The following is a 26,743-nucleotide window of genomic DNA, read 5'->3' on the forward strand; positions in this document are numbered from 1 at the left end:
AGATTCCCCCACCCTATTCACACTGGACAGGTTATGTTAAGATTCCCCTCCCCAAAGAAATTTTGTGTTTTGAAAAGTAAGCTGTAGAGTAGGTATACAAAAAAAATCAACACTACAATAATAGAATACATGAATTGAGTAACAAAGAGAGAAACCGAGACCAGTTTATAACAACGAAGAGGAAGAAGAGATTTGCTGGCTTTGTTATTTAAAGGAGCAGAATATAAGGGGGTAGAAGTCATGTTTTAGCTATACAAAGCCCTGTTTCAGCCACGCCTGGAGCACTGTAGCACTGTATCGGCATTGGAGGAAGTGCAGCATAGGTTAATTAGAATGATACTTGGACTCCAGGAGTTAAATTATGAGGAGAGATTAAACAAATTTAGATGGAATTTAGAAAGTTAAGGGGTAATTTGACTGAAATTTACAAGAGGAACTGATGGGGTAGATTGGGAGAAACTATTTCTGTTGGTTGGGGAGTCTAGGACTAGGGGGCATACTCTAAAAATTAGAACCAGACCTTTCAGGATTGAAAGTAGGAAACACTTCTTCAGACACATGGTTGTGGAAGTTTGGAACTCTTCTGCAAATTGATGCTGGAACAATTGTTAATTTTATATCTGAAATTGACAGATTTTTGTTATACAAAGATATAAAAGGATATGGAATGAAGGCGAGTGTGGAGTTAGGTCACAGATTAGCCATGATTTAACTGAATGGCAGAAAAGATTGAGGGACTAAATGACCTACTCCTGTTCCTACACTCCTCCATTAGGAAAAAGTACTCAGCACTAGAGATAATCTAACATTCTTGACACAGATCCAATCTACAGGAAGCTTGTGCAATACTTACACCCAAGTGCTACCATGAAAGAACACTGACCCTATATTTTAAAAAAATATTCAGTAAAAGGGAGATTTAACATACTGGAAGTACAATAATTCGGAAAGAACCCTTCAGTTTAAGTATTAATCAACTTATATTAGTTTATAAGAAACTCTGCTTTTTATGTTCTTATCATTGAGGTTTCCTGTTTTTAAATTTGATGTGTTTTTGTGATATTGCTGGACTGGGTATTTTCCTGCTGGTTGTTAACTTTTTTTTTAACCAATCAAAATATTAGCCAACCTACAGAACCTCAGGATTGGCCGAAAGTTTTCAGCAGTTCCTCCTCTCACGCCTGCTGAAGGAGTCAAATATCCTGCTCTCGCCGGCTGAAGGGCTCCTTTCACAACCCCAGAGGCAGCTTCCTCCTGCCTAGGAACTGGTGCTGTTCTGTTAATGCTGCTGTAGCCCAGGGGATTTATCTTGTGGCAATGATGAGGCTGCAGGCAGTTCTCGTTCTCTGGGCGGTTGTGAGCAGTTTTGGAAGTAAGTTTGCATTTGTGTCGCTGGAGATTTCTGCAGCTGGGGGGGGGAGGAGAGGCAGAAATGCCCATTCTGTGTATGCCGAATCTTTAAGAGTTGATGTACTTTGCAATCCAACGTTTGTTTAATTGCTCGATAAACTGCAGTTCAGTGCGAGCAGAGGGCAGATTTTTTAAAAAGCTAATCTAATGTGATTACTGAATAAATGAAAGGCATCCCCGCAGCGCTTGTCTCTGCTTCACTTACAGAAACTCTGCTGTAAACGATGATCAAAGTGTGTGTGTGTGTGCGGTGATTTGTTAACTAATGGAATCACTGTTCTGCTGCGGGAGCCTGGGTTTTTATGTGTTTAATAGTTTGCAATAAATAGCATAGATACTGGCGTAATCCGGGACAGAAAGGACATTTGGAAAGGATTTTAGCAAAGTTGTATAATGAATTTGCCCTGAAGTAATCCGGAGCTGCTATTCAGGCGTATTGAGATCTCTAGCTCACACACTGGCAGTTTGATTCACACTGGTATTGTGCTGTTCCTCGGAGATCCAAAAGCAAGTTGGCACTCACTCATTTACCAGGAGGAGAATCTGGTCTTGGGTTCCCCCCTCATTCATCGCACCGAGTGGTTGTTGAACAGAAAAGGCTGCTTCCTCTCGGCACTGTCTCTCTGCACTCTCGGCGCCTCTTTAAACCACTGACAACTCCGTCTCCAAAGTTTTTCAAGGGTGGGACATTTGCACCGAGCCCTTCTGTCATCACTGGCCCAAATAGGCGAATATATTCTGTAAGCTGATGGATCATAATCAGCCTTATTTTACGCCATTACTCACTTTTATTACATTTAACATTTGATAAAATACGTGAGTTGACAAGGGCTTCCTTTTGCTGCAGCTGATTTTTCTCTCTCTCTCTCTTTTACTCTCTAGGAAGCCTAGTGAAACCTCGGCCAGGTCATTCCTGTGTGACCACTTGTACGGGTAAGCGTGAATATATTAATTGTGCATAAAGTGGGCAGTCCAGTCAAAACGAACCTGAGGTTTTTGTGGACCGGTTTTTCATCATTGTTGAGGGATCAGTGCTGTTTGTAAACCAGGATTCTCCAATTAACGAAAACGATTCTCCATACAAGGTGCAGTGTTGCAGGGCAACATTTCAAAGCGTGTTGAAAATCGCTGGAAGTGGAAAACCACCACTGACAAACGTTCAATGCTGCTGGATAGCACCAGATATGTTTCCCCTGCCAAGAGACATGCTCAGCTCTCTGCCCACCCGTACAGACCAACAGTGTGGTTTCTGCATTACAGAATGAAAGTTCCACAGCCAAGGAATTAGTCACTATATAACCGTTCGGGCACAATCATTTTACTGTTGCTGGAATTCGGGGCTGCAGTGCAAACAGATTGGAGAGCAGTAATTCAGAGTAAAGGGGATTCCTTAATGTAAATTGGCGTCTGCTTTTACTTATCCTCAATTATCAATCATCACCATTATTATCAGCATTCCAACTCCGTTTGGTGTCTTGTTCTGCACTTTCTATCAGGCCCTATGATATGTACAATGAATGTAGGTTGTTTTGCCTGAAACTGATGAGTAACATCTCTCATACTTACGTAGCCAGTCTTTTGCCACTTTTGTTATTAAATGCTTATTCTGCATGATCGCCTAAAATGCAAGACTGGCAGCCGGTTGCTCAGCCCAACATACTGTACATCTGTGTCTGTGTATGTACTGTGGTCACTGTTTTAAGTCTTATTAAACAAATAAAGCCCAATAATCAGCCTGTGCTAAGTGATCATTTATAGGATACAGACCACTGGCCAAACTTGGAGTGATATATTTGCTGCAATTTTTGTAATGTCGACGGATCACAAAATAACATGAGATAATAATCTTTCCAACAAAATGCAAGTGAAAATGAGAACTAGGCAGAAATTAGGTGTGCTGCAAGGTAGCAACAGTTTTTTGATTAAAGCTACAATCCTCATCCTTACCAGAGCTACATGGTATAAGAGCAGGATGTGTAATGGAAAGGGATTGATGACGCTGATTCCACAATCCAGTGCTTTCAGTGTGATTTCCTGATGCAGTGGAGCTCACAAGGGATGCACTTGTTGGGACTATTCTATCCCAGAATTAAACCTTCTTTTAAATCTCTAGAATTCTGTGGCATTTAAGCACCAGTTACAGTTTACATTTGTCCAGCCCTATCTCTGTCCCAAAGAAATCCTTTGCGTCCTGTGCTAGGTTGGAATCTACGTCTGGCATTACTAGTGGATAGATGTGTGCACATAGATTCTTCTGTCTCCTATTTTAATGGAAGCTTATTCCATTTTGTTTAGATGGTTTAACACTTCCACTAAAATATTGATGTGTTGTCTTCATCTACCAACACTGGCAACAGTCACTCCTGGCATACTTTATCTTGAAGCAAGATGCCTTGATAACTTCAAAAACATTTTATTAGCCATAGCCCTAAATTTAAAAAAAAAATCAAGAAATGTAAATGCATTGCTTATGTTTCGTGTGTTATTCAACATTTAGACTACCACTGTAAAAATTTAACTAAAATGTTGTTGTTCTATTAGGTACCAATCAATTGAATTACCAGAAAGGTTTCCGATATACCTACAAGTACGCAACTGCTACAAATACCTTCTTGCAGGGAAGTTCACATGAGAGCAGTGGACTAGCAATAGAATGTTTAGTGAATATTGATGTTCTTGACAAGTGTCACCACATCTTAAAGGTGGGTATCCTTATCTCTCTTATGGTTTCTCATGTTGTCTTCAGGCTTAACACAATGCAGGTAGACCATATTTTGTGTGACTGGTAATGTTGTATCTCTGTTTTCCAATCCAAAGGAGACTGTGATTTAGCTGGTGTCTAAATTGCCAAGTTTCCATAATACTGTTGATTAAATGTACAGCCTACTTTAATTTGGTCAACAAATCTAAACCTGATTTTTGGGGTTGCCTAACATGCATGCAGTTTGTCATCAGAACAATTTATTTTCTCATCAATAAGTTTTCTATTGCCAGTATTACAGCAAACAAGAAATGTTCAGGGCTACAGGGAAAAAGCAGATGAGTAGGACAATTGGATTGCACTTTAGAGAGCATAGATGGGATGGGCCGAATGACCTCTTGCTGTGCTGAATGGTTCTATGTTGCATACTTTTCTTAAGAGTTGTAAAGAACTCTTTTTCAAAATTGCATTTTATGGGATGCAAAGGGGGCGTGGTCTCCTACTCTGAGTTTCCCCCTTCCCTGACCTGTGATGCATAATGTAAATCTGACAGTTCAGAGTCATAGTCATTATGGCACAGAAGGAGACCATTCTGCCCATGAAGTCCATGCTGGCTCTCTGTAGAGCAATCCGGTCAGTCTAATTCCCCTGCTTGATCCCCATAGCCCTGGAAGTTTATTTTCCTCAAGTGCCCATTCAATTTCCTTTTGAAATCATTCATTGTCTCCACTTCCACCACCCTCGTAGGCAGTGAATTCTAGGACATTACCACTCACTGCATAAAAACATTTCTTCCTCACAATCTGCCAGCATCTCTTGCCCAAAACAATCTCTGTCTCCTAGTCCTTGTACCATCAATTAATGCGAACAGATTTTTTTGTTTACCTTGTCTAAAGCTGTCAGAATCTTGTGCACCTCTATCCAATCACCCCTCAATCGCCTTTGCTCCAAGGAGAACAATCCCAGTTTCTTCAACCTAACCTTGTAGCTACAATCCCTCATCCCTGGAACCATTCTGGTAAATCTCCTCTACACCCTCTCAAGGACCCTCACGTCTTTCCTAAAGTGTGGTGACCAGAACTGGATGCAATACTTTAGTTGTGGCCTAACCAGAGGTTTATAAATGATCAGCAAAAATTCCCTGCTTTTGTACTCAAAGCCTCTATTTAGGAAGCCCAAGATCTCATATGCTTTACTAACTACTCTCTCAGTATGTCCTGCCACCTTCAGAGATCTATGCACGTGCACCCCCACGTCCCTCTGCCCCTGTACACTATTTGGAACAGTGCCCTTTAGTCCGTATTGCCTCTCCCTATCCCTTCTGTCAAAATGCATCACTTCACACATTTCGGTATTAAATTCCATCTGCCCATTCTGCGAGCCTATCTATGTCCAGTTGCAGTCAGTTGCTATCGCCCTCATTGTCTTCCACTCCTCCAAGTTTGGTACCATCAGCAAATTTTGAAATTTTACTCTGTATTCCAATATCCAAGTTGCACATATATTAAAACAAGCATGGTCCTAGCACTTAACCTTGGGGAGCACCACTGTTTACCATCCTCCAGACCGAAAAACGACCATTTACCACAGCTTGCTGTTTTCTGTCCTTGAGCCAATTTTTTTTTATCCAAGCTGACGCTGACTTTCCTACTCCAAGAGCCTCAGGGTGAGATGAGGTATAGCAGCCTCCAGACGGGCGCTCAGCTGAGTCATCCAGGCTAGGGAAGCTGACGGAACCTCGCAGATTAAGCACTTGTGTTACAGTTTTTAAATAACAGCCCCCCCACTCCACCCACCCCCCACCCACCGCCGCCCCACACCTTGACGGCCTATAATCTTGTATAAAGATCTGTATAATCTGTCCTACTTGTCCATGAGCAAAGTTCAACTTGTTCCTTTCCTAATTATTCCGTGGACCTCAAACACTGATATGCTGTGGAAACCTTAAGAGCCATTGATTCCAGCAAGAATCTGTGGTTTTCAGTCTCCTCGAGTGGCTCACTAGCACAAACTGCATCCGGATAATTCTTCATTATGGCCGATTGAGTTTTTTTTTTGCCAGTTCAATGTAATCTCTCTTGAAATAAAAATGTATAATGGGTTTGTTGGAGACCACAGTACTTAATAGTCATTGGCAATAGCCCAGAGAAATCCTTTTGGCAATGGTTGACTGACTTCAGGTAATGGGGAAAAAATCAGTTTAGTAAGGATTTTTGTAATTGTACGCCCTTGCAGAAGAATGCAACCACTGATCCCACCTCACCTCCCTAATGACCCTCCTGGCTTCAGGATATGCTGCATCATAACTTTTATATTTGCAGCAACTTTTAGTTGATACATATTTATAAAAAATCAAGTATCCCTCTTGATGCCCTCTGCTGTTGCCTAAGAACTCTCCTTCCCTTTTCTGCTTCATGGATGAGTGGATAACAGGATCCACCTTTAGTTCGTGTGGCATTTTGGCTAACAAGGTGAGGAAACCGTCGGGTATGCCATCTGCCAAGAAGTTTGCTAGATTGTCGACCCAATCTCCGTGTTTGTCATTGTTCTTCTATTGACTGAGCTTTTGACTCAATCACCCATAATAGATAGGTCATCAGGGAGCAAAAGTGGCAGTTGCCCTTCTACTATGAGACCAACATCTTTCCCAAAACAGCCAGGAGCTGCCGTTTTGACAGGAAGGTAACAAAATTCCCCAGTGTTGTTGATTAATGCAATTGGGGAAACAAAGAACGTTTAGTATAACTGGAACAAAAGTTTATAATTTAATCTTCTTTGCATTTCGGACATTGTTGGAGCTTCGCAAGTTTTTAACCTTGCCTGACATGTCTGATTGAATTATGTTTTGCAAACCATTGCTAGCCATCTGTTATCCTATGCTCAACATAAGAGAGATTGTATGTGCTTGAATGAGCGATATTCTTATCTCTATAGATGATGGTCAATGATAAGATCAGGTTCAAATCAGTGCAGTTTCTCGTCAATAATCAGACCTGTTGAATAAAACATTAATTTTCTTTTCTTTTTAAGGCAAGCTGCAAATAGTTGTGTATGTTGTGCACTGTGGATTTATTTTTTGTGCTGAACGTGAATCTGATAGTGTTTCACTTACTGCCATTTTTTTGTTTGTTGTTTCTATTTGATTCCTTTTACTAGATGAAATATATTTAAAGCTGTTATAAAACTGAATTTTATTGGGATTTTGATTCCAGTAGGAATACCACAAAAAAAAATGACAGACTTAGTACTATGTTGTCTATCAAAGGATAATATGCAAAACACATGTAAGTAAAGAAGATTAAAGTTTAGAGGATGAATTTCTATATTGTGCTTTCAGACTGAAATCCACAATTATTGGATGTTTATGTTGTAATTATTAATAATGACTACTTGGTGACTTATACAAATTGCATTTGCTTGGGAGCTTAGCGGTAGGTACCTATTAACAATAATAGTGGCAGAACTGGAGTGATCATAGGGAGGGGTCTTCTTTGAAAGGAAGGTGAACATGGTGATAGTGTAGACAACAGCAATTCTGTTCATGGTGCAGGAGTGAGTATGAGAAAGTAGCTTTACCGCAGCACCTAATTATATAGAGTCAATGGAAATTAAAATCGGGTGGCTGGTTTAACTTAAAATTATCCCTAAAGTAAATCTTTAGGGCTGGAAAAACTAAGTGATGACAAGAAATGGAATCCAGTTTCTCAAACAGACCCATGTGAAGAGCTGACTATCAAATATTGTAATTTAGGACATGGCCTTTGCATTTACTTTCAATTCTAAATTGTTAATTTATGCTTTCAGCTAAGAAATGCGCAGATTAAAGGATCAATGTCAAATGAGGAGGAGCTTCTCCCAGGTCAGGGAAAGCTAAGGTACTGTACCTGTTCAAAAAATTGAGTTTGTATAAACTTAACTTCAATTTTGAGGATTGCTTAATACCTAGTTACAGGCCTGCTATGCTAAGAGATAGTGACCCTTTTTATTCTGAAGATAAGGATAAATTCACTGGTCCTGAGCTCCCTGCATGAAGCTGCACTCAAAGGGGGAATGGTCAGAAAATTGAGGCTATAGTGTTGTCCTATCTCTGACTTTCACTCCTTTAAAGTCCAGCTCCTTTGGGAGCACAAGATTGCTGAATTTTCCCTTAAACAGCAGAATGCCCAGAAATAAATTATTTTGATTCTTACACTTCAAAACAAACAGCCACAAATCATGTACTGAATAGCATGGACACTGTGACCTGCTATTTGTTGATGGAGAGATTTGTTGCTATCCTATCTCTATACATACCAACAGTTCAAGAATCTCCTGAGGCCAAGAACAGGTCAGTTTCAGTTACAGGAAAAAAGCCCATGTTCCATCAGTTCTGTATTACAACATATACAACAGAACAATCCTCTAAAGTGTATGCCATAATCACTTTGTTTTGGAGGTAAACAGAATGCTTACAGGAAGTTTTTGCAATTTATATTTTCCTCGAAGATCTCCCATGGTATTGCTGTCGGTGAGACTTTTTATAACAACAGGGCTCTTATGCTATGTTGAATGCAAGATCTGGCCCACAATTGACAGTAACTGAATAAGTCAGATTCTATTGCATGCTGCTTTGGGGATCAAATTCCAGGTCTGTCCAGTATTCTGTGAAACAACCTATATATTACTATACATAAGTGATTTTTATTCCTTACCATTTTTGAAGATGATACATAGCAAGGTGGTGTCTAGTTGAAGTAAGTAAGATGTCTCAGACTTTAGTGGTATGAGGAGATGGTGCTCAGATATAACACATTGGGGTGAGGATTTTGAAGTTTGGGATCATGAGGTTAGGGGTGTGAGGGATTGGCAGCTTAGAGAAGGGTCATGTGGTCTAGCACTACTCTGGAGGGGGAATTGAGGTTTGGCAGAACTGAGGAATGTAATATGGGGTTTGACTCACTGTCCTGTGTCTCCATGGGTCTGTCAGCAGTGAGGGAAAGGAGAAGGTATATGCCGGACAGCCTGACGACATTGATGTGAACTATCTGGTCTGCTGTTCCGGTTTCTAAAAGATCTCTACAAACTTTTAATTCAGTATTTTATCAGTTCCTGGATGTCTGGCTTTGTGTTTGTCTGCATGTCTTTTTGATCCGTGCTCTAACACTTTCTCTTGCTTGTGTATCCACCCTCTTACATATAGCCATTTGCTTACTGTCTCCCTTCTTCTATCACACCCTCCCACCCCCAAAATGCTCTCTCTATCACTCTTTATGTATGTTTGTGGCATCTATCAGTTAAAGCTGGTTCTAATCATTGTTTCCTTGAAGCTTTCAAAAATTGTTCATTGTTTTTGACAAAAAAAAACTCAAGATGAGGAACGTCACTGTTTTTGGTTAGGAGTAGAAGGATGGGTGTGCAACACCAGTGTGTTCAAATTGCATTTATCAGCCAGGTATGGAAGAGCACATCGGTTTGTTGGTTGTGCTCCAGGCTTGTATGGTGTGCAGCCAATGGGCATGCACCCAGTAATTCCAAGGAGTGGCAGTTCTAGTGCTGGCCTTTAAGGGAGCAAATTGCATTAAAGTGACAGTGTTGACTTAGCTGCTTGCTCCTGACCCATTTCCATTTTCCATTTTTATGCTGATTTTAGAGAATGGAAAATTTCTGCTTTGGCGCTTGAATTGTTGAGTTCCAGTTTTTTATTGTTGTAGGAATTGTCTTACGGGGCTAGCTTCCTGCCTGGTTAGCCAATGCTGCAATAATAGAAGAAATAGATAACCCAGCTTTGAGGATGAAAGCATTGAATCATTGTTATAGGAAGTAGAGTACAAGAGGTCCTTTTCCAAACCATGGTGCAAAGATGCCCAAGGCAACAGTTAAAGGGCTGGCAGCAGGTGGTTGAGTGCACTAATGAATGACTAGGGCTTGGCTGCAGTGTGAAGAAGTTCAACAATATTACCAGGAGAGGCAAGGTAGGCAGGTGCCAATGACTTGCTTATGATCTGCACCTGATAGCAGAGACCCATTAGGTTCATCTATGATGTGAAAGTGCAATGTCAGTATATCATCATATTTGTATCCTCTATCTACCGTTTTGCTTTACCATATGACCATTCCTTCATCATATGCAAGAAAATGATGTCCTACTGACATTCTTTCAATCAAATCCCCTGCGTGCTCAAAATGCCTTGCATCACAATAATACTAATGTTCACCATCACACACAGGGTGACTAGCATTGCTGGCCCACATGATAATGTAACTGAAGGAAGATAATTCTTGCAAGAAAAGACTGCACAGAATTGGAGGGGAAAGAATTGCAATTGGAAGTGGTCCAGTGACGACAGATTATCTTGGATCATTTGAAGAGAGAACCCTGGAATTTCAAGGGCATGATGCTATTCTGGAGGCCAGAAGCAAGAGGATGTTCCTGTGCAGGGTTTGTATAAAACACAGTACTTTACTTGCTTATTGTTTCAATCAGAACCACTGCCAAACACCTAGAGAACTATTTGATGTGGAGTATAAGCTGCCTGCCTTCAGTAGTTGTGTTTAAAGTCCCACAGAATCTCTCTCCTAATATTGTCTTTCTATGTATTTGCAGGAAAAGCTCATGAAGAACCGATGGGTCCCTCAGGAACCATCCCCAGGCACCTCATCTGGCACTTTGCCACTGTGTGGCTTCCATCATGTCACTTGGAGGATCTAGATAATCAGTTTGAAGGTAGCTCACTGGGAAATGCACTGAGTGGGTGGCAGTGGTAGAAGAACAGGAGGGATATTGCTAAACGACAAGGTCACCTTCATCTGCAGCTGGTCAGCTGACCAGGAATCTTGATCACTGACATTAGAACACTGACTGAACATGAAAGATTATTGCAGTCTCTGAAGGGAAGTGTCTTTCACTTTCAAACACCGTACATAAAGTGGAGAAGTCCAATTCATTGGTGTCTGTGTCTCTGCAGCACAGGCCCCAATGGCAAAGACTATTTTGCCAATCCTCTCATCCACTTAAGTGCTCAAACTGAAAGATATAAAGGCTTTGGTCAGAAATGTAATCTCCTCATTCAACAGGTTGTCAAATCAACTTGACTGAATGGAAAGAGCTATAAATGGGGGTTTCGGCTGCTCTCACACAGATCACAAGACGCAGTGACTGGGAGGTTTCAAGCAAAGGCTGGACTGAACTCAGCGATGAGGTTTCTGTGTCTTTTGATGGACACCCCACCACAGCTGTCTTTCCCCCCACAATGTCATTTTTGTTGGATTCAGTAAGCAGGCAAGGCCGGCTGGAGACATATTGAAAATGGCCACAAACTGAAGTGGACCCCTTAGGGCCTGGCTAACAGAACAAGATTCTCTTGGATCCCAAGAACCTTTTTGTGCAGCAGCTTTTTCGGAAGCAGAGGCAATGCGAGCGAGTGAACAGCTGGGAAGTCAGTTTCAGCCTAAAGTAGATTACCGTTTGTTTCGGTGGAACAGGGGGCTGCTGGGTAAGTAAAAACTTATATATTTGGGCAGTGGCTGAACCCGAGACACTACACATGTAGTGTCTCCCACCTGCCCTCCTCCTCTAACCAAAAAAAAAGGACTCTGGTGTGTTGATAAGGTAAGCTTTTTTATTTCTTCTGTATCGTGTGATTGGTTAAAAATTTACTTTTTTTACTTACTTTTTTTGATTTATCTATTTGTTATTTGAAAAAGACCATAGCAGAGAAGTATCAAAGTATCTAACTCATAAATTTATATAAAGTAATAAAGTAATTAACTAAGTAGAGATGGCTGGGCAGGTGATGTGCTGTAGCTGTATGATGTGGGAGCTGGCTGTCCCCATGATGAACGGCAGGGACCACATCTGCAGCAAGTGTTGGTTGCTGGAAGAACTCCGGCTCAGAGTTGATGATCTGGAATCTGAGCTTCAAACACTGCGGCACATCCGGGAGGGGGAGAGTTACCTGGACGTTTTGTTTCAGGAGGCAGTCACACCTGGTAGATTAAGTAATTCAAATTCAGTTAGTGATCAGGAACAACAGGGTGTGATTGCAAGTGAGGCAGGTAGGGGGATCCTGAGTTCAGGAGTGGAGGAGCCTCAGCCTTTGACCTTATCCAACAGGTACGAGATACTTGCTCCCTGTGTGGATGAGGAAAAGGGCTGCGGGGAGGATGAGCCAACTGACCATGGCACCATGGTGCAGAAGGCCATTCAAGAGGGGGGAGCAAAAAGACAAGTGGTAGTTGTAGGGGATTCTATAATTAGGGGGATAGATAGTATCCTTTGCAAGCCGGATCGGGAGTCCCGCATGGTGTGTTGCCTGCCCGGTGCCAGGGTGCAGGACATCTCTGACCGGCTTGAAAGGATATTGGAGGGGGAGGATCCAGTTGTTGTGGTCCACGTTGGGACTAACAACATAAGCAAGGCTAGGATGGAGGACCTGCTTGGGGATTATAAAGCACTAGGAACGAAATTAAGGAACAGGTCTTCGAGGGTCATAATCTCCGGATTACTGCCCGAGTGACGTGCAAATTGGCTTAGGGATAAGAATATTAGGGAAGTAAACACGTGGCTAAGGGAGTGGTGTGGGAAAGAGGGGATCCATTTCATGGGGCATTGGCATCAGTTTTGGAACCGGGGGGATCTGTACCGATGGGACGGTCTCCACCTGACCCGATCTGGAACCAGTGTTCCAGCGAAACGGATAAATAGGGTGGTCTCTAGGACTTTAAACTAGTGACTCGGGGGGGGGGGGGGAAGGGAAAGGGAAAACGACAGGGAGTATGATAAATAAAAAGGTAAGCAGCAGGCTAACGTGTACAGGAGGGTTTAAGTTCAAGGCAGACGATGAAAGAAGCAGAAAGGAAGGATAACTCAGGAGTTATTATTAGAGATGTTGGGAATCATGAGGGTAAGAAAGCTAGCATAAAGGCACTTTGCCTGAATGCTCGTAGCATTCATAACAAGGTTGATGAGTTAACGGCACAAATCATCGCAAATAAATATGATTTGGTAGCCATTACGGAGACATGGTTGCAGGTTGGTCACGACTGGGAGTTAAATATCCAGGGGTACCAGACTATTCGGAAGGACAGACAGGAAGGTAAGGGAGGTGGTGTAGCTCTGATACTCAAGGACGACATCAGGGTGGTGCTGAGAGATGATATAGGTTCTATGGAGAATGAGGTTGAATCCATTTGGGTGGAAATTAGAAACTCTATGAAGAAAAAGTCATTGATAGGCGTAGTCTATAGGCCACCAAATAATAACATCACATTGGGGCGGGCAATAAACAAAGAATTAACTAATGCCTGTAAAAATGGTACGGCAATTATCATGGGGGATTTTAATCTACATGTAGATTGGTCGAACCAGCTCAGTCAGGGTAGCCTTGAGGAGGAATTCGTTGAGTGTATCCGTGATAGTTTTCTTGAACAGTATGTAATGGAACCGACGAGGGAGCAAGCTATCCTAGATCTAGTACTGTGTAATGAGACAGGAATAATTAATGACCTCATAGTTAGGGATCCTCTTGGAAGGAGTGATCACAGTATGGTTGAATTTAGAATACAGATGGAGAGTGTGAAGATAAAATCCAATACCAGGGTCCTGTGCTTGAACAAGGGGGACTACAATAGAATGAGGGAGGACTTGGCTAAAGTGGACTGGAAACAAAGATTTTACGGTGGGACAGTTGACTAGCAGTGGCAGACTTTCAAAGCAATTTTTCAAAGTGCTCAGCAAAAGTATATTCCAATGAAAAGGAAGGACTGGAAGAAAAGGGTGCCATGGGTGTCTAAGGAAATAAGGGAGGCTATCAAATTGAAAAAGAAGGCATACAAAGTGGCCAAAAGCAGCATGAAACTAGAAGATTGGGAAAACTTTAAAGGTCAACAGAAAGCGACAAAAAGAGCTATAAAGAAAAGTAAGATGGAACATGAGAAAAAACTAGCACAGAATATAAAGACAGATAGCAAAAGTTTCGAATAAATATATAAAACGAAAAAGAGTGGCTAAAGTAAATGTTCATCCTTTAGAGGATGAGAAGGGGAATTTAGTTATGGGATATGATGAAATGTCCGAGGCATTGAACAGGTATTTTGTATCTGTCTTCACAGTGGAGGACATTAATAACATGCCAGTAATTGACAAAGAGACGAATGTAGGTGAGGACCTGGGAACAATCATTATTACGGAAGAGGTAGTGTTGGGCAAGCTAATGGAACTAAGGATTGATAAGTCTCCTGGCCCTGATGGAATGCATCCCAGGGTACTAAAAGAGATGGCGGGAGAAATAGCAGGTGCACTGGCAGTAATTTTCCAAAATTCGCTGGACTCTGGGCTAGTCCCAGTTGATTGGAAAACAGCAGATGTGACACCACTGTTTAAAAAGGGAGGTAGACAAAAGATGGGGAATTTATAGACCGATTAGCTTAACCTCTGTAGTGGGGAAGATGCTTGAGTCTATTACCAAGGAAGAAATAGCAGGGCATCTCGATAGAAATTGTCCCGTTGGGCAGACACAGCATGGGTTCATGAAGGGCAGGTCATGCTTGACAAATCTTTTGGAATTCTATGATGACATTACGAGCAAGGTGGACAATGGGGACCCAGTGGATGTGGTGTACCTAGATTTCCAAAAGGACTTCGACAAGGTGCCGCACAAGAGGCTGCTGCATAAGATAAGGATGCATGGCGTCCGGGGTAAAGTATTAGCATGGATAGAGGATTGGTTGACTAACAGGAAGCAGAGAGTGGGGATAAATGAGTGCTATTCTGGTTGGCAATCAGTCACTAGTGGTGTGCCTCAGGGATCGGTGTTGGGACTGCAATTATTTACAAATTATATAGATGATTTGGAGTTGGGGACCACGTGTAAGGTGTCAAAGTTTGCAGATGACACTAAGATGAGTGGCAGAGCAAAGTGTGCAGATGACTGTGAAACTTTGCAGAGGAACATAGATACATTGAGTGAGTGGGCAAAGGTCTGGCAGATGGAATACAATGTTAATAAATGTGAAGTCATTCATTTCGGTAGGAGTAACAGGAAAAAGGATTATTACTTGAATGGTAAAAAGTTGCAGCATGCTGCTATGCAGAGGGACCTAGGTGTCCTTGTGCATGAATCGCAGAAGGTTGGTCTGCAGGTACAGCAAGTAATTAGGAAGGCAAATGGAATTTTGTCCTTCATTGCTAAAGGGATTGAGTTTAAAAGCAGAGAGGTCATGTTGCAGCTGTATAAGGTACTGGTGAAGCCGCAGCTGGAGTACTGTGTGCAGTTTTGGTCTCCTTACTTGAGAAAGGATATACTGGCACTGGAGAGGGTGCAGAGGAGGTTCACTAGGTTGATTCCGGAGTTGAGGGGGTTGGTTTATGAGGAGAGACTGAGTAGATTGGGATTATATTCATTGGAGTTCAGAAGAATGAGGGGGGATCTTATAGAAACATATAAAATCATGAAGGGAATAGATAAGATACAAGTAGAGAGGATGTTTCCACTGGCAGGTGAAGCTAGGACAAGAGGGCATAGCATCAAGATTAGAGGGAGAAGATTTAGGACTGAATTAAGAAGGAACTTCTTCACCCAGAGGGTTGTTAATCTATGGAATTCCTTGCCCAGTGAAGTAGTTGACGCTTCTTCAGTAAACGTTTTTAAAGCTAAGGTAGATATCTTTTTGAATAATAAAGGAATTAAGGGATACGGTGGGAGCGCGGGTAAGTGGATCTGAGTCCACGAAAAGATCAGCCATGATCTTGAATGGCGGAGCAGGCTCGAGGGGCCGAACGGCCTACTCCTGCTCCTAGTTCTTATGATCTTATGAACCTTATTGGAAATTCAGCTGCCAGAAAACATGGACTCCTAAAATAGGACCTTTACTGAGAAGGACCATCAAAATAGTTAGTCTGCCATGTAATTTACCAGTTAGGAAAGGTGAGAAGTACCATGGTTACAAGAAATAAGTTTAGAGACAGTGTGTAAAGATTCATAATATCCTTTTGATGCTATAAATTCCTGAGTGTGAGCTTGTGCTTGATTTTTGTGGTGAGGCTACAGATAAAATGTATGCTGTTTCTGGGACGACAGTGGGAATTTGTAAATGAGGCAGGTTTTCTTGCTTTTATTACTGAGTTTACTCACGATGGTTGTGGAGTCAATAGGACCCGTGAAAGACTCATGAAAGTTTCTGTGATCAAAGTATCATTGTGTATGCTGCTGCTGATGGTCCAGTGGTTCAAGCAGGTATCTTTCCTCCATCCCTGCATATGATAACTGATTTTGTGCACCTTGTTGATTTTCAAGATGGATTCCTCTTTCAATGGTGAAGGATGTGACCAGAGTTAATGACGCTGGAGACTTTTATAGGCCGGTACTGCAGTATGTCCCCTGACCTGTCAAAACCACGGAGGCACTGCTTAAATATCAATTGTGTTCTCTGTCTTGGCCCTTTCCAGGTCATGGATGTAATATCTTCTCCTGGAGAGTGTGATCGGATGTTGTATCCCCCTGATTTTTCAAGTAGTCACTCTTTACTTTGCTCTGCAACAAAAAGAAGGGGATACAGACAACTGCTTTGTATAGGTATTGTGACAGGTCCCTTCTAGTTATTTGTACAATGTCTGTTAAATGTCAGCTAAACAATAAGTATTACTCTTCCCTGTTCATACAAAAGGCATTGTTGCCAGGAGAAGCCTGAATGGGGACAATGTCCTAGTAGTAACTCCATGCATTCTGGGGAAATCTCATTATCTGAGAATACATGAGATTTGCCAGACGCTGCGCAAATAACTACTGGCAACACCTATGCAGTCATATTCAGCTGGTCTCCTGGAAGCATCAGAGGAATGTATGATGGCATTAAGAGAGCTTTTGGGCCAACCAGCAAGAAGATCGACCCGCTCAGATCTAAATCAGGGGACACGATCACTGACCAATGCAAGCAAATGGACTGCTGGGTGGAGCACTACCTAGAACTGTACTCCAGGGAAAACATTGTCACTGATACCACCCTCAATGCAGCCCAGTCTCTGCCAGTCATGGATGAGCTGGACGAACAGCCAACAAAATTGAACTCGGTGATGCCATTGATTCTCTAGCCAGTGGAAAAGGCCCTGGAAAGGAAGGCATTACTCCTGAAATAATCAAGAGTGCCAAGCCTGCTATACTCTCAGCACTCCATGAAGTGCTTTGCCTGTTCTGGGACGAGGGAGCAGTACCACAGGACATGTGCGATGCCAATATCATCACCCTCTATAAGAACAAGGGTGACCGCGGTGACTGCAACAACTACCGTGGAATCTCCATGCTCAGCATAGTGGGGAAAGTCTTCACTCAATTTGTTTTAAACAGACTCCAGAAGCTGGCTGAGTGTGTCTACTCTGAGGTATAGTGTGGCTTTCGAGCAGAGAGATCCACCGTTGACATGCTGTTCTCCCTTCACCAGCTACAGGGGAAATGCCGCGAACAACAGATACCCCTCTACGTTGCTTTCATTGATCTCACCAAAGCCTTTGACTTCGTCAGCAGACGTGGTCTCTTCAGACTACCAGCAAAGATTGGACGTCCACCAAAGCTACTAAGTATCATCACCTCATTCCATGACCATATGAAAGGCACAATTCAGAGTAGCGGTGCCTCATCAGACCCCTTTCCTATCGTGAGTGGCGTGAAACAGGGCTGTGTTCTCGCACCTACACTGTTTGGGATCTTCTTCTCACTGCTGCTCTCACATGCGTTCAAGTCTTCAGAAGAAGGAATTTTCCTCCACACAAGATCAGGTGGCAGGTTGTTCAACCTTGCCCGTCTAAGAGCGAAGACCAAAGTACGGAAGGTCCTCATCAGGGAACTCCTCTTTGCTGACGATGCTGCATTAACATCCTACACAGAAGAGTGTCCGTAGAGACTCATCGGCAGGATTGTGGCTGCCAGCAACGAATTTGGCCTAACCATCAGCCTCAAGAAAATGAACATCCTGATGCAGGACGTCAGAAATGCTCCATCCATAAATATCGGCGACCACGCTCTGGAAGTGGTTCAAGAGTTCACCTACCTAGGCTCAACTATCACCAGTAACCTGTCTCTCGATGCAGAAATCAACAAGCACAGGAAAGGCGTCTGCTGCTATGTCCAGACTGGCCAAGAGAGTGTGGGGAAAATGGCACACTGACACGGAACACAAAAGTCCGAGTGTATCAAGCCTGTGTCCTCAGTACCTTGCTCTACGGCAGCGAGGCCTGGACAACATATGTCAGCCAAGAGTGACATCTCAACTCATTCCATCTCTCTGCCTCAGGAGAATCCTTGGCATCAGGTGGCAGGACCGTATCTCCCATGCAGAAGTCCTCGAGGCGGCCAACATCCCCAGAATATACACCCTACTGAGCCAACGGCGCTTGAGTTGGCTTGGTCATGTGAGTCGCATGGAAGATGACAGGATCTCCAAGGACACATTGTACAGGGAGCTCGTCACTGGCATCAGACCCACCGGCTGTCCATGTCTCCGCTTTAAAGACGTCTGCAAGAAGTCCTGTCACATTGACCACAAGTCGTGGGAATCAGTTGCCAGCGATCCCCAGAGCTGGCGGACAGCCATAAAGGTGGCGCTGAAGAGTGGCGAGTCGAAGAGACTTAGCAGTTGGCAGGGAAAAAGGCAGAAGCGCAAGGAGAGAGCCAACTGTATAACAGCCCCAACAACCAATTTTATCTGCAAAAGTCTGTCACTCTAGAATTGGCCTTTATCGCCACTCCAAGCGCTGCTTCACAAACCACTGACCACCTCCAGGCGCTTACCCATTGTCTCTCGGGACAAGGAGGCCAAAGAAGAAGAACACGAGTTTTAGCTTGGCCTCCAAAGCAAACTATGCAGGTACTGCCTCATGCAAACAGGGAATTGATCACTGGTTATGTGCAATTTTAAAGACTGATGTTTGATATATCATTTGTACCAGCTTGGATTCAAAAAAGTTCAAAGACCTTCCACTGCGACAGCGAGGGTCATTCTTGTGGATTGTACCATAAGGTCATCATTCAGCAATGAAAGAAGAATTTCTGTTTATATTGTGTCTTTTGTGGTGTCAGGATGTCACAAACCACTTTGAAGCCAACGAGGTACTTTCAAAGTTCTGTTGTAATGTAGGCAGCCAATTTGTATACAGCAAGGTGCCTCAAACAGCAGCAATATAATTACCAGATTTTCTTTTAATGATGTTGGTTGGTGGATAGCAATTGGCCAGGACATAGGGAGAACTTTCGTGCTCCTCTTCAAAACAGTGCTATGGGATCTTTTACACCCACTTGGTGGGCAGACCGGGCCTCAGTTTAACATCGCATCTGAAAGACTGCACCTCTTGCACTTGCTGATAGACATACGCCTTATCACAGAATATAAACTTTATTTAAATAAACTTTTTGAAATGTTTCTACCTTTTTATTTAATTTTGAAAAAACAACCAAGCCAGCTGCAAAAAAAAAATGTTCCTGCTGTATTTGGAAATTATGCATGTTGTACATACTTACCCGAAAACTGTCCCTGCAGGCCAACAAAATTAAGATCTGGATTAAAAATATCCAGTTGCAGCCAAAGCTACTGTGCAGAGCTGAAGCCTTGAGCTAAAAATTTGTTCTTAAAGGACTCAAGATATTATTGCATGGCAACATTTAATCTCATTAGTGAGAAATTTTACTTATTTTTTTTTGTTTTATTTAAAGCATTATTTTGGGCTTGAGGAAATTTCATATACTGACAAATTGACAGATAAATTTCTTTCAAAAATCTTAATTATTGGCAAGTTCTTCTGGTTATTCAGGTGGGTTGTTTTCAGATAATAGTTTCTCATTGTCAGTTTTTGAGCTGCTTTCCTTCTTTTTGAGCTGCAGCTGTTTTATTTTAAGGCAACCAACAAAAGTGTGACAACAGCAAGTATGGTAAACAGAAAGTTCAAGATTTAGATGACTCTGAAAGACAGAAGAAGCAAGATTTTAAAAAGTGTGCAGAACAGGAATTTGGCAGTGTTAAAGGGTATTTACTTAAATGTAAGGAGTATAGTAAATAAAGCCGATGAGCTGAGGGCACAGATAGACAAATGGCAACATGATGTCATTGCTATAACGGAAACTTGGCTTAAGGAGGGGTAAGGATGGCAACTCAACATCCCTGGATATAGAGTTTTCAGGTGGGACAGAGAGAGGGATAAAAAAGGAGGGGGTGTAGCATTATTAGTTAAGGAATCAATAACAGCTTTGAGGAGGGATGATATGCGAAATGAATCATCAAATGAGGACATATGGGTGGAGCTCAGAAATAAAAAAGGGGCAGGCACACCATTAGGAGTGCACTATAGACCCCCAAATAGTGAGAGGGAGATAGAAGAACAAATATGTAGGCAAATTTCTGAGTGCAAAAACTATAGGGCAATAATAGTTGGAGATTTCAACTACCCCAATATCAACTGGGATACAAACCGTGTGAAGGACACAGAGGGGACAAAATTCTTGAACTATGTTCAGGAGAACTTTTTTAGCCAGCACCTAACAAGCCCAATGAGAGGGGGCGCAATTCTAGATTTAGTCTTCAGTACCGAAGCTGGGCAAGTGGAGGGAGTAACAGTGGGTGACCACTTTGGAGATAGTGACCATAATAGTTAGTTTTAGCATAATCATAAAGGACAAAGATAAAACAGGAGTAAGAGTTCTAAATTGGGGAAAGGTGAATTTTAAGAAGCTGAGAGGTGACCTGGCGACAGTGGACCGGATACAGCTACTTGAAGGAAAATCAGTAGCTAACCAGTGGGAGACATTCAAAAGCAAGATTCTACCGGCACAGTGTAGGCATATCCCCACAATGATAAAAGGTGGTACTGCTAAATCTAGAGCCCCGAGTTAGCTAGAAGCTTACAGGGTAAGTTAAAGCAGAAAAAGAAAGCTTATGACGATCATAAAAATCTTTAGAAAGCCTAGAGGAGTATAGAAAGTGCAGGGGTGAACTAAAAAAGGAAATTAGAAAAGCAAAGAGGATATGAAAAATTATTGGCAGATAAAATCAAAGAAAACCCGAAGATGTTTTATCAGTACATTAAGAGTAAGAGGATAACTAAGGAAAGGGTAGGGCCTATCAGAGGTGTACAAGGGAACTTGTGTGTGGATGCAGAAGATGTGGGCAGGGTTCTTAATGAGTTTTTTGTCTCTGTTTTCGCAAAGTAGAAGGTTGATGTAGACATTTTGGTCAAAGAGGAGGGGTGTGAAATATTAGATACAATAATAATGAGAGAGGACTTGCTAGAGGGTCTGACATCCTTGAAAGTAGATAAATCGCCAGGGCCGGATGGGTGGAACCCAGGTTATTAAAGGAAGCCTGGGAGGAAATAGCAGATGCTCTGAGGATCATCTTCAAATTCTCACTAGATACAGGAGAGGTACTAGACAATTGGAGGTCTGCAAACGTTGTATCATTGTTTAAAAAGGGTGTGAGGGATAGGCCAAATAATTATAGGCCAGTCAGTCTGACCTCGGTGATGGGTAAATTGTTAGAATCTATTCCGAGGGACAGGATAAACTGCCACTTAGAAAGGCACGGATTAATTAGGGATAGTCAGCATGGATTTGTTAAGGGAAGCTCATGTCTTACTTCCTCAAAAAACTCAATTGAGTTAGTAACTAGGAGGATTGATGAGGGAAGTGCAGTGGATGTGGTCTACATGGATTTTAGTAAGGCATTTGACAGGTCCCACATGGCAGACTGGTCAGTAAAATGAAAGCCCATTTATTTTCCATCCCTAATTGCCTTTGAGAAGGTAATGGTGAGCTGCCTTCTTGAACCACTGCAGTGCATGATTTGGACTTAAATGTGGGAGGCATGATTGGTAAATTTGCTGATGACACAAAAATTGGCCATGTAGTTGATAGTGAAGAGGATAGCCATAGACTCCAGAATGATATCACTGGTTTGATTGAGTGGGCAGAAAAGTGGCAAATGGAATTCAATTCAGATAAGTGTGAGGTAATGCATTTGGGAAGGGTAAATAAAGCAAGGGAATACACAATAAACGGGGGGATATTGAGAGGGGTAGAAGACGTGAGGGGCCTTGGAGTGCATGTCCACAGGTCCCTGAAGGTGGCAGGGCAGGTAGATAGAGTGGTGAGGAAGGCATATGGAATGCTTTCCTTTATTGGCCGAGGTATAGAATTCAAAAGCAGGGATGTAATGCTTGAACTGTGGTTAGGCCACAGTTGGAGTATTGTGTACTGTTCTTGTCACCACATTACAGAAAGGACATAATTGCTCTGGAGAGAGTACAGAGGAGATTTACAAGAATGTTGCCAGGGCTCGAAAGTTGCAGCTATGAGGAAAGATTGGATAGGCTAAGGTTGTTTTCCGTAGAACAGAGGAGGCTGAGGGGTGACTTAATTGAGGTGTACAAAATTATGCAAGGCCTAGATAGATCAGACAGGAAGGACCTTTTTCCCTTAGTGGAGAGGTCAATTACTGGGGGCACAGATTTAAGGTGATTAGTAGAAGGATTAGAGGAGACATGAGGAAAACCTTTTCCACCCAGAGGGTGGTAGGTGTCTGGAATTCACTGCCAGGAATGGTGGGGAAGGCAGAAACCCTCAACTCATTTAAAAGGTACCTGAACATGCACCTGAAGTGCTGTAGCTGGTAAGGCTATGGACCAGGTGCTGGAAAGTGGGATTAGATTGGGTGGATAGTTTTTTTGGCCGGTGCAGACACAACAGGCTGAATGGCCTCCATCTGTGCTGTAATTTTTCTATGGTTCTACAGTTAGCTTACCTGCATTCAAAAGGCAGCAAGAGTGCTACTCACCTGAAGTTTCTATCCAGTATAATCTACTGACACCTGAAATTACAAATATATGAATTAGGAGTAGGAGTAGGCCCCTCGAGCCTGCTCCACCATTCAATAAGTTCATGGCTGGACTGATTAGTCCACATTTTCACCTACCCCCAATAACCTTCCACCCCTTTGCTTATCAAGAATCTATCTACCTCTGCCTTAAAAATATTCAAAGACTCTGCTTCCACCGCCTTTTGAGGAAGAGAATTCCAAAGACTCACGAAACCCTGAGAGAAAAATGGGCGACCCCTTATTTTTAAACAGTGACCCCTAGTTCAAGATTCTCCCACTAAGGGAAACATCTTTTCCACATCCACCCTTTCAAGACCCCTCAGGATCTTATATGTTTCAATCAAATTGCCTCTTATTCATCTACATTTCAGCGGATACAAACTTAACCTGTCCAGTCTTTCCTTGCAAGACAGCCCACCCATTCATTTGAATCTACAATAGAAATCCGTGAGTAGCAAGCTAAGGATTAATTATATTTTGTTACTTTACAGAATGGTGGTGGTAGAAGTGGCAAGTAAGATGTAACTAATGTCAACTGGAGTCCCAAACATTGAGGGTTATATTGAATGAGGAATAAAGGAAGTAAAAAAACAAAGAAAATAGGAGCAGGAGTAGGCCCTTCGGCCCTTCGAGTAGATTGAACCTCGTTAAAGCAAGCATTTATGGTCATTTTAATTTTGTTCTTAATGTATGAATATACCCCCCGCCAAATGCTTACATTACTGAATGCTTTGAACAACAACATACAATAATAAATAACCGACAAGGATATGGACCAAGAGCTGGAAAGTGGGATTAGGCTGGATGGCTACTGATTGGTCGGCTCGGACATGATGGGCCGAATGGCCGCCTTCCGTGCTGTAAATGTCTGATTCTATAAAATGTGCACAAGACTCTGTGTGTGTGTGTGTGTGTACACATGCACATATATGTAAGATATTAGCAGTAGTCTGCTGAAATGAATAAACATTAACTAAGTGATAAGTGGAAGTGCAGAATTTCTCAATCCAATTTTGGACAGTGGGTAGGTGACACTCTGAAATGAGATGGAGATTCATTTTTCCAGATCTCCACTCACTTTAACACCTGCCCTATCTTTTACTTTTCATTGCTGGCAGTCAATGGAAGTGTCGGTTTCAAGCAGCTGGGATCAAAATTCATTTGTGGCATGAATGTTCTGCATATCATTTTCAGATGTAAATCATGCCCATGTGAAATGAATGTTCAGGGCCACAAGACAGCAGTAAAGAGTACATGGACTTGTCAGTGTGCACATGATCATGCTCTCCCAGGATGGCAGCACATTTATATCATCCCAAAGCTGCTTCAAATTTGTGTACATGAAACTGAGCAATAAAAAGGAAATTATATTTCAGCCCTTTCTGAGCCATTTTTTTTGTTTGTATTTAAGTTTTTCAGATTTTGTGCAAATCCTTAAAGCTTTTATTTAAAACTTAAAACTCGATACACGCATCGGGAAAGCGGCTACCTTTTGGCTGCCTCACGAAACACGCATGGGATAACACCAAGCTGACGCTTGGGAACAAGCTGATGGTTTATAAGGCCTGTGTTCTCAGCACTTTGCTGTATGGCTGAGAAACATGGGCAACTTACAGCTACCAGGAAAAGAAGCTAAACAGTTTCCATCTTTGCTTTCTGCGTGGCATTACGGGTATATCCTAGCAGGACAAAATCATGATTGCGGCAGTCCTCACAAACAGCTCCTAACTGTGTTAGCATGAATCAAACAGAGATGGCTTTGGTGGATTGGGCATGCCATAGGTTGGAAGACTGTTGTATACCCAAGGACCTTCTGTATGATTAGGTAGCCGGGGCCAGACGACCAGTGGGGCACCCAAAGCTCCGCTTCAAGGATGCCTGCAAGCAGACATGAAGGCTCTAAACATTAACTATCGCACCTGGGAGTCACTAGCTGATGAAAGAGGGAAATGGCGACAGCTCTTGTTGATTGGCATATACCACCACAATGATCAATGGCTATAGCAGCTTGGCAACAGGCGCCAACTCCGAAGGCAACAACCCAAAACGTCACTTGGCAGCTTCATGTGTGGCACTTGTGGCAGAACCTGCCTCTGCAGCCATTAGCAAAGATGCACCACATGAAGACACCCCACCTAAATGTATGGTTTGCTGTGTGTCCATCATCTCTTGTAGATGGAAGGATGCAAACAGCATTGGGCTGAATTTTACCAGCCCCTCGATGACGTGGGTCGCAGTGGGGTGGGGTGGGGTGGGGGTGGGGGGGGGTGCCATAAAATTCAGTGGGGAGAGGCCCGCCTTGACCCCCGATGTCGACAAGGTCCCGCTGCATATTACTGGTGGCGTGGGGACCTTGGGCTCCTGCCACCAAGTGGCGGGACCTTCATCTAAATGTTTAAATGAAGAATAATAGGACGTAAATTGTCCTATCTGCAGGCCAGTTTTACTGCTGCCAAACGCATCTCGCGCGCCTTCAGAACTGTGTACAGAGTTTCGAGGCGAGAACCCGGTGGGGAGGGGGGAGGAATACAATTTTCAGGGTGGGGGAGCGGGGAAAACAATTTTAATTGGCTGTGGGGATGGTGGGAAGGGGTTGAAGGGCCAGTGTTAGAAGGTTGGGGGGGAAAGCTCGGGTAGAGAATAAAGTAAGTTTTGTCAATAAGGGCCAATTAAAAGACCATTGGGGGTTTGGGGAAGGGCCTCCACATCATAATAGTTTACTAAAAAAAATCAGCACTACTGTAACTTTAAAAATTAAAATCTCTGTCAAGGACTTAAAGCCCTTTAAAAATGACACCAAGCCCCGCCCCCTCTATTTAAATCAGCCCCCACGCGGAATATCGCAGAGGCTGTGTGGCGGCACTTCCATGTTGGCCCATTTTTTTTTCCTTTTTGCTGCTATTTGTGATGTTTGGAAGAAGGGTCACAAAGGGATGTCAAGGAGGTTAGGCTGCATAAGAAGTGCCCTGCACCATTTCCCATTACCTGCATGCCTACTTCTACAGATAAGAGAGTGAATGCATGGTGTGTTGGAGAAAAAATTCTACCCGAGAATAGAAATTTCAGAAACTTAACTGAGCTTGCAAGACTTAAGCCTAGATCTGCACCTTTTTAGTTTCATGTATACAAATTCGAGGGAGCTTTGGAATGACATGAAAATGCTGTGTGCAGAAAGGTCACTGACCCGAAACGTTAACTCTGTTTCTCTCTCCACAGATGCTACCAGACCTGCTGAATATTTCCAGCACTTTCTGTTTTTATTATTGAAAATGCTGCCTTCCTGAGACTGCATTAACAGATGTGCACTGACATATCAGCAGTGGTGATGACCTCTACATGGCCACTGCTAGGGGAGGTGGCATAGTGGTAATGTCACTGAACTAGTAACCCAGAGGCACAGGCTAATGCCCTAGGGACGTGGGTTCAAATCCCATGATGGCAGCTGGTGGAATTTAAAATTCATATGAACATACTTGCTGTACCTGCATAACTTTTGCGATTCATGCACTAGAACACCCAGATCGCTCCACATCTCAGAGCTCTGCAATCTCTCACCATTTAGATAATATGCTTCTTTTTTATTCTTCCTGCCAAAATGGACATTCCACATTTTCCCACATTATACTCCATTTGCCACATCTTTGCCCACTCACTTAACCTATCTATATCCTTTTGTAGCCTCCTTATGTCCTCTTCATAACTTACTTTCCTACCTATATTTCTGTCATAAGCAAATTTAGCAACCATACCTTCAGTCCCTGCATTCAAGTCATTTATATAAATTGTAAAAAGTTGAGGCCC

The 26,743-nt window shown here is 42.7% G+C and overlaps 1 protein-coding gene across 3 annotated transcripts in view; it reads left to right on the forward strand.

Annotated features, from left to right (window-relative positions):
- The first annotated feature begins 1,248 nt into the window (after positions 1-1,248).
- Positions 1,249-26,743, forward strand: part of LOC137383224 (uncharacterized) — a 472,338-nt gene continuing 446,843 nt past the window's right edge. For all 3 annotated transcript variants that reach the window (XM_068055726.1, XM_068055727.1, XM_068055728.1), the window contains exons 1-4: positions 1,249-1,372; positions 2,293-2,343; positions 3,952-4,112; positions 7,916-7,986. In XM_068055726.1, coding sequence (XP_067911827.1) covers positions 1,318-1,372; positions 2,293-2,343; positions 3,952-4,112; positions 7,916-7,986 — 338 coding nt within the window. In that variant the 5' untranslated portion in view covers positions 1,249-1,317. The remainder of the gene's footprint in view (positions 1,373-2,292; positions 2,344-3,951; positions 4,113-7,915; positions 7,987-26,743) is intronic.

This window comes from Heterodontus francisci, chromosome 24 (genome assembly GCF_036365525.1).
Source record: "Heterodontus francisci isolate sHetFra1 chromosome 24, sHetFra1.hap1, whole genome shotgun sequence".
Taxonomy (NCBI): domain Eukaryota; kingdom Metazoa; phylum Chordata; class Chondrichthyes; order Heterodontiformes; family Heterodontidae; genus Heterodontus; species Heterodontus francisci.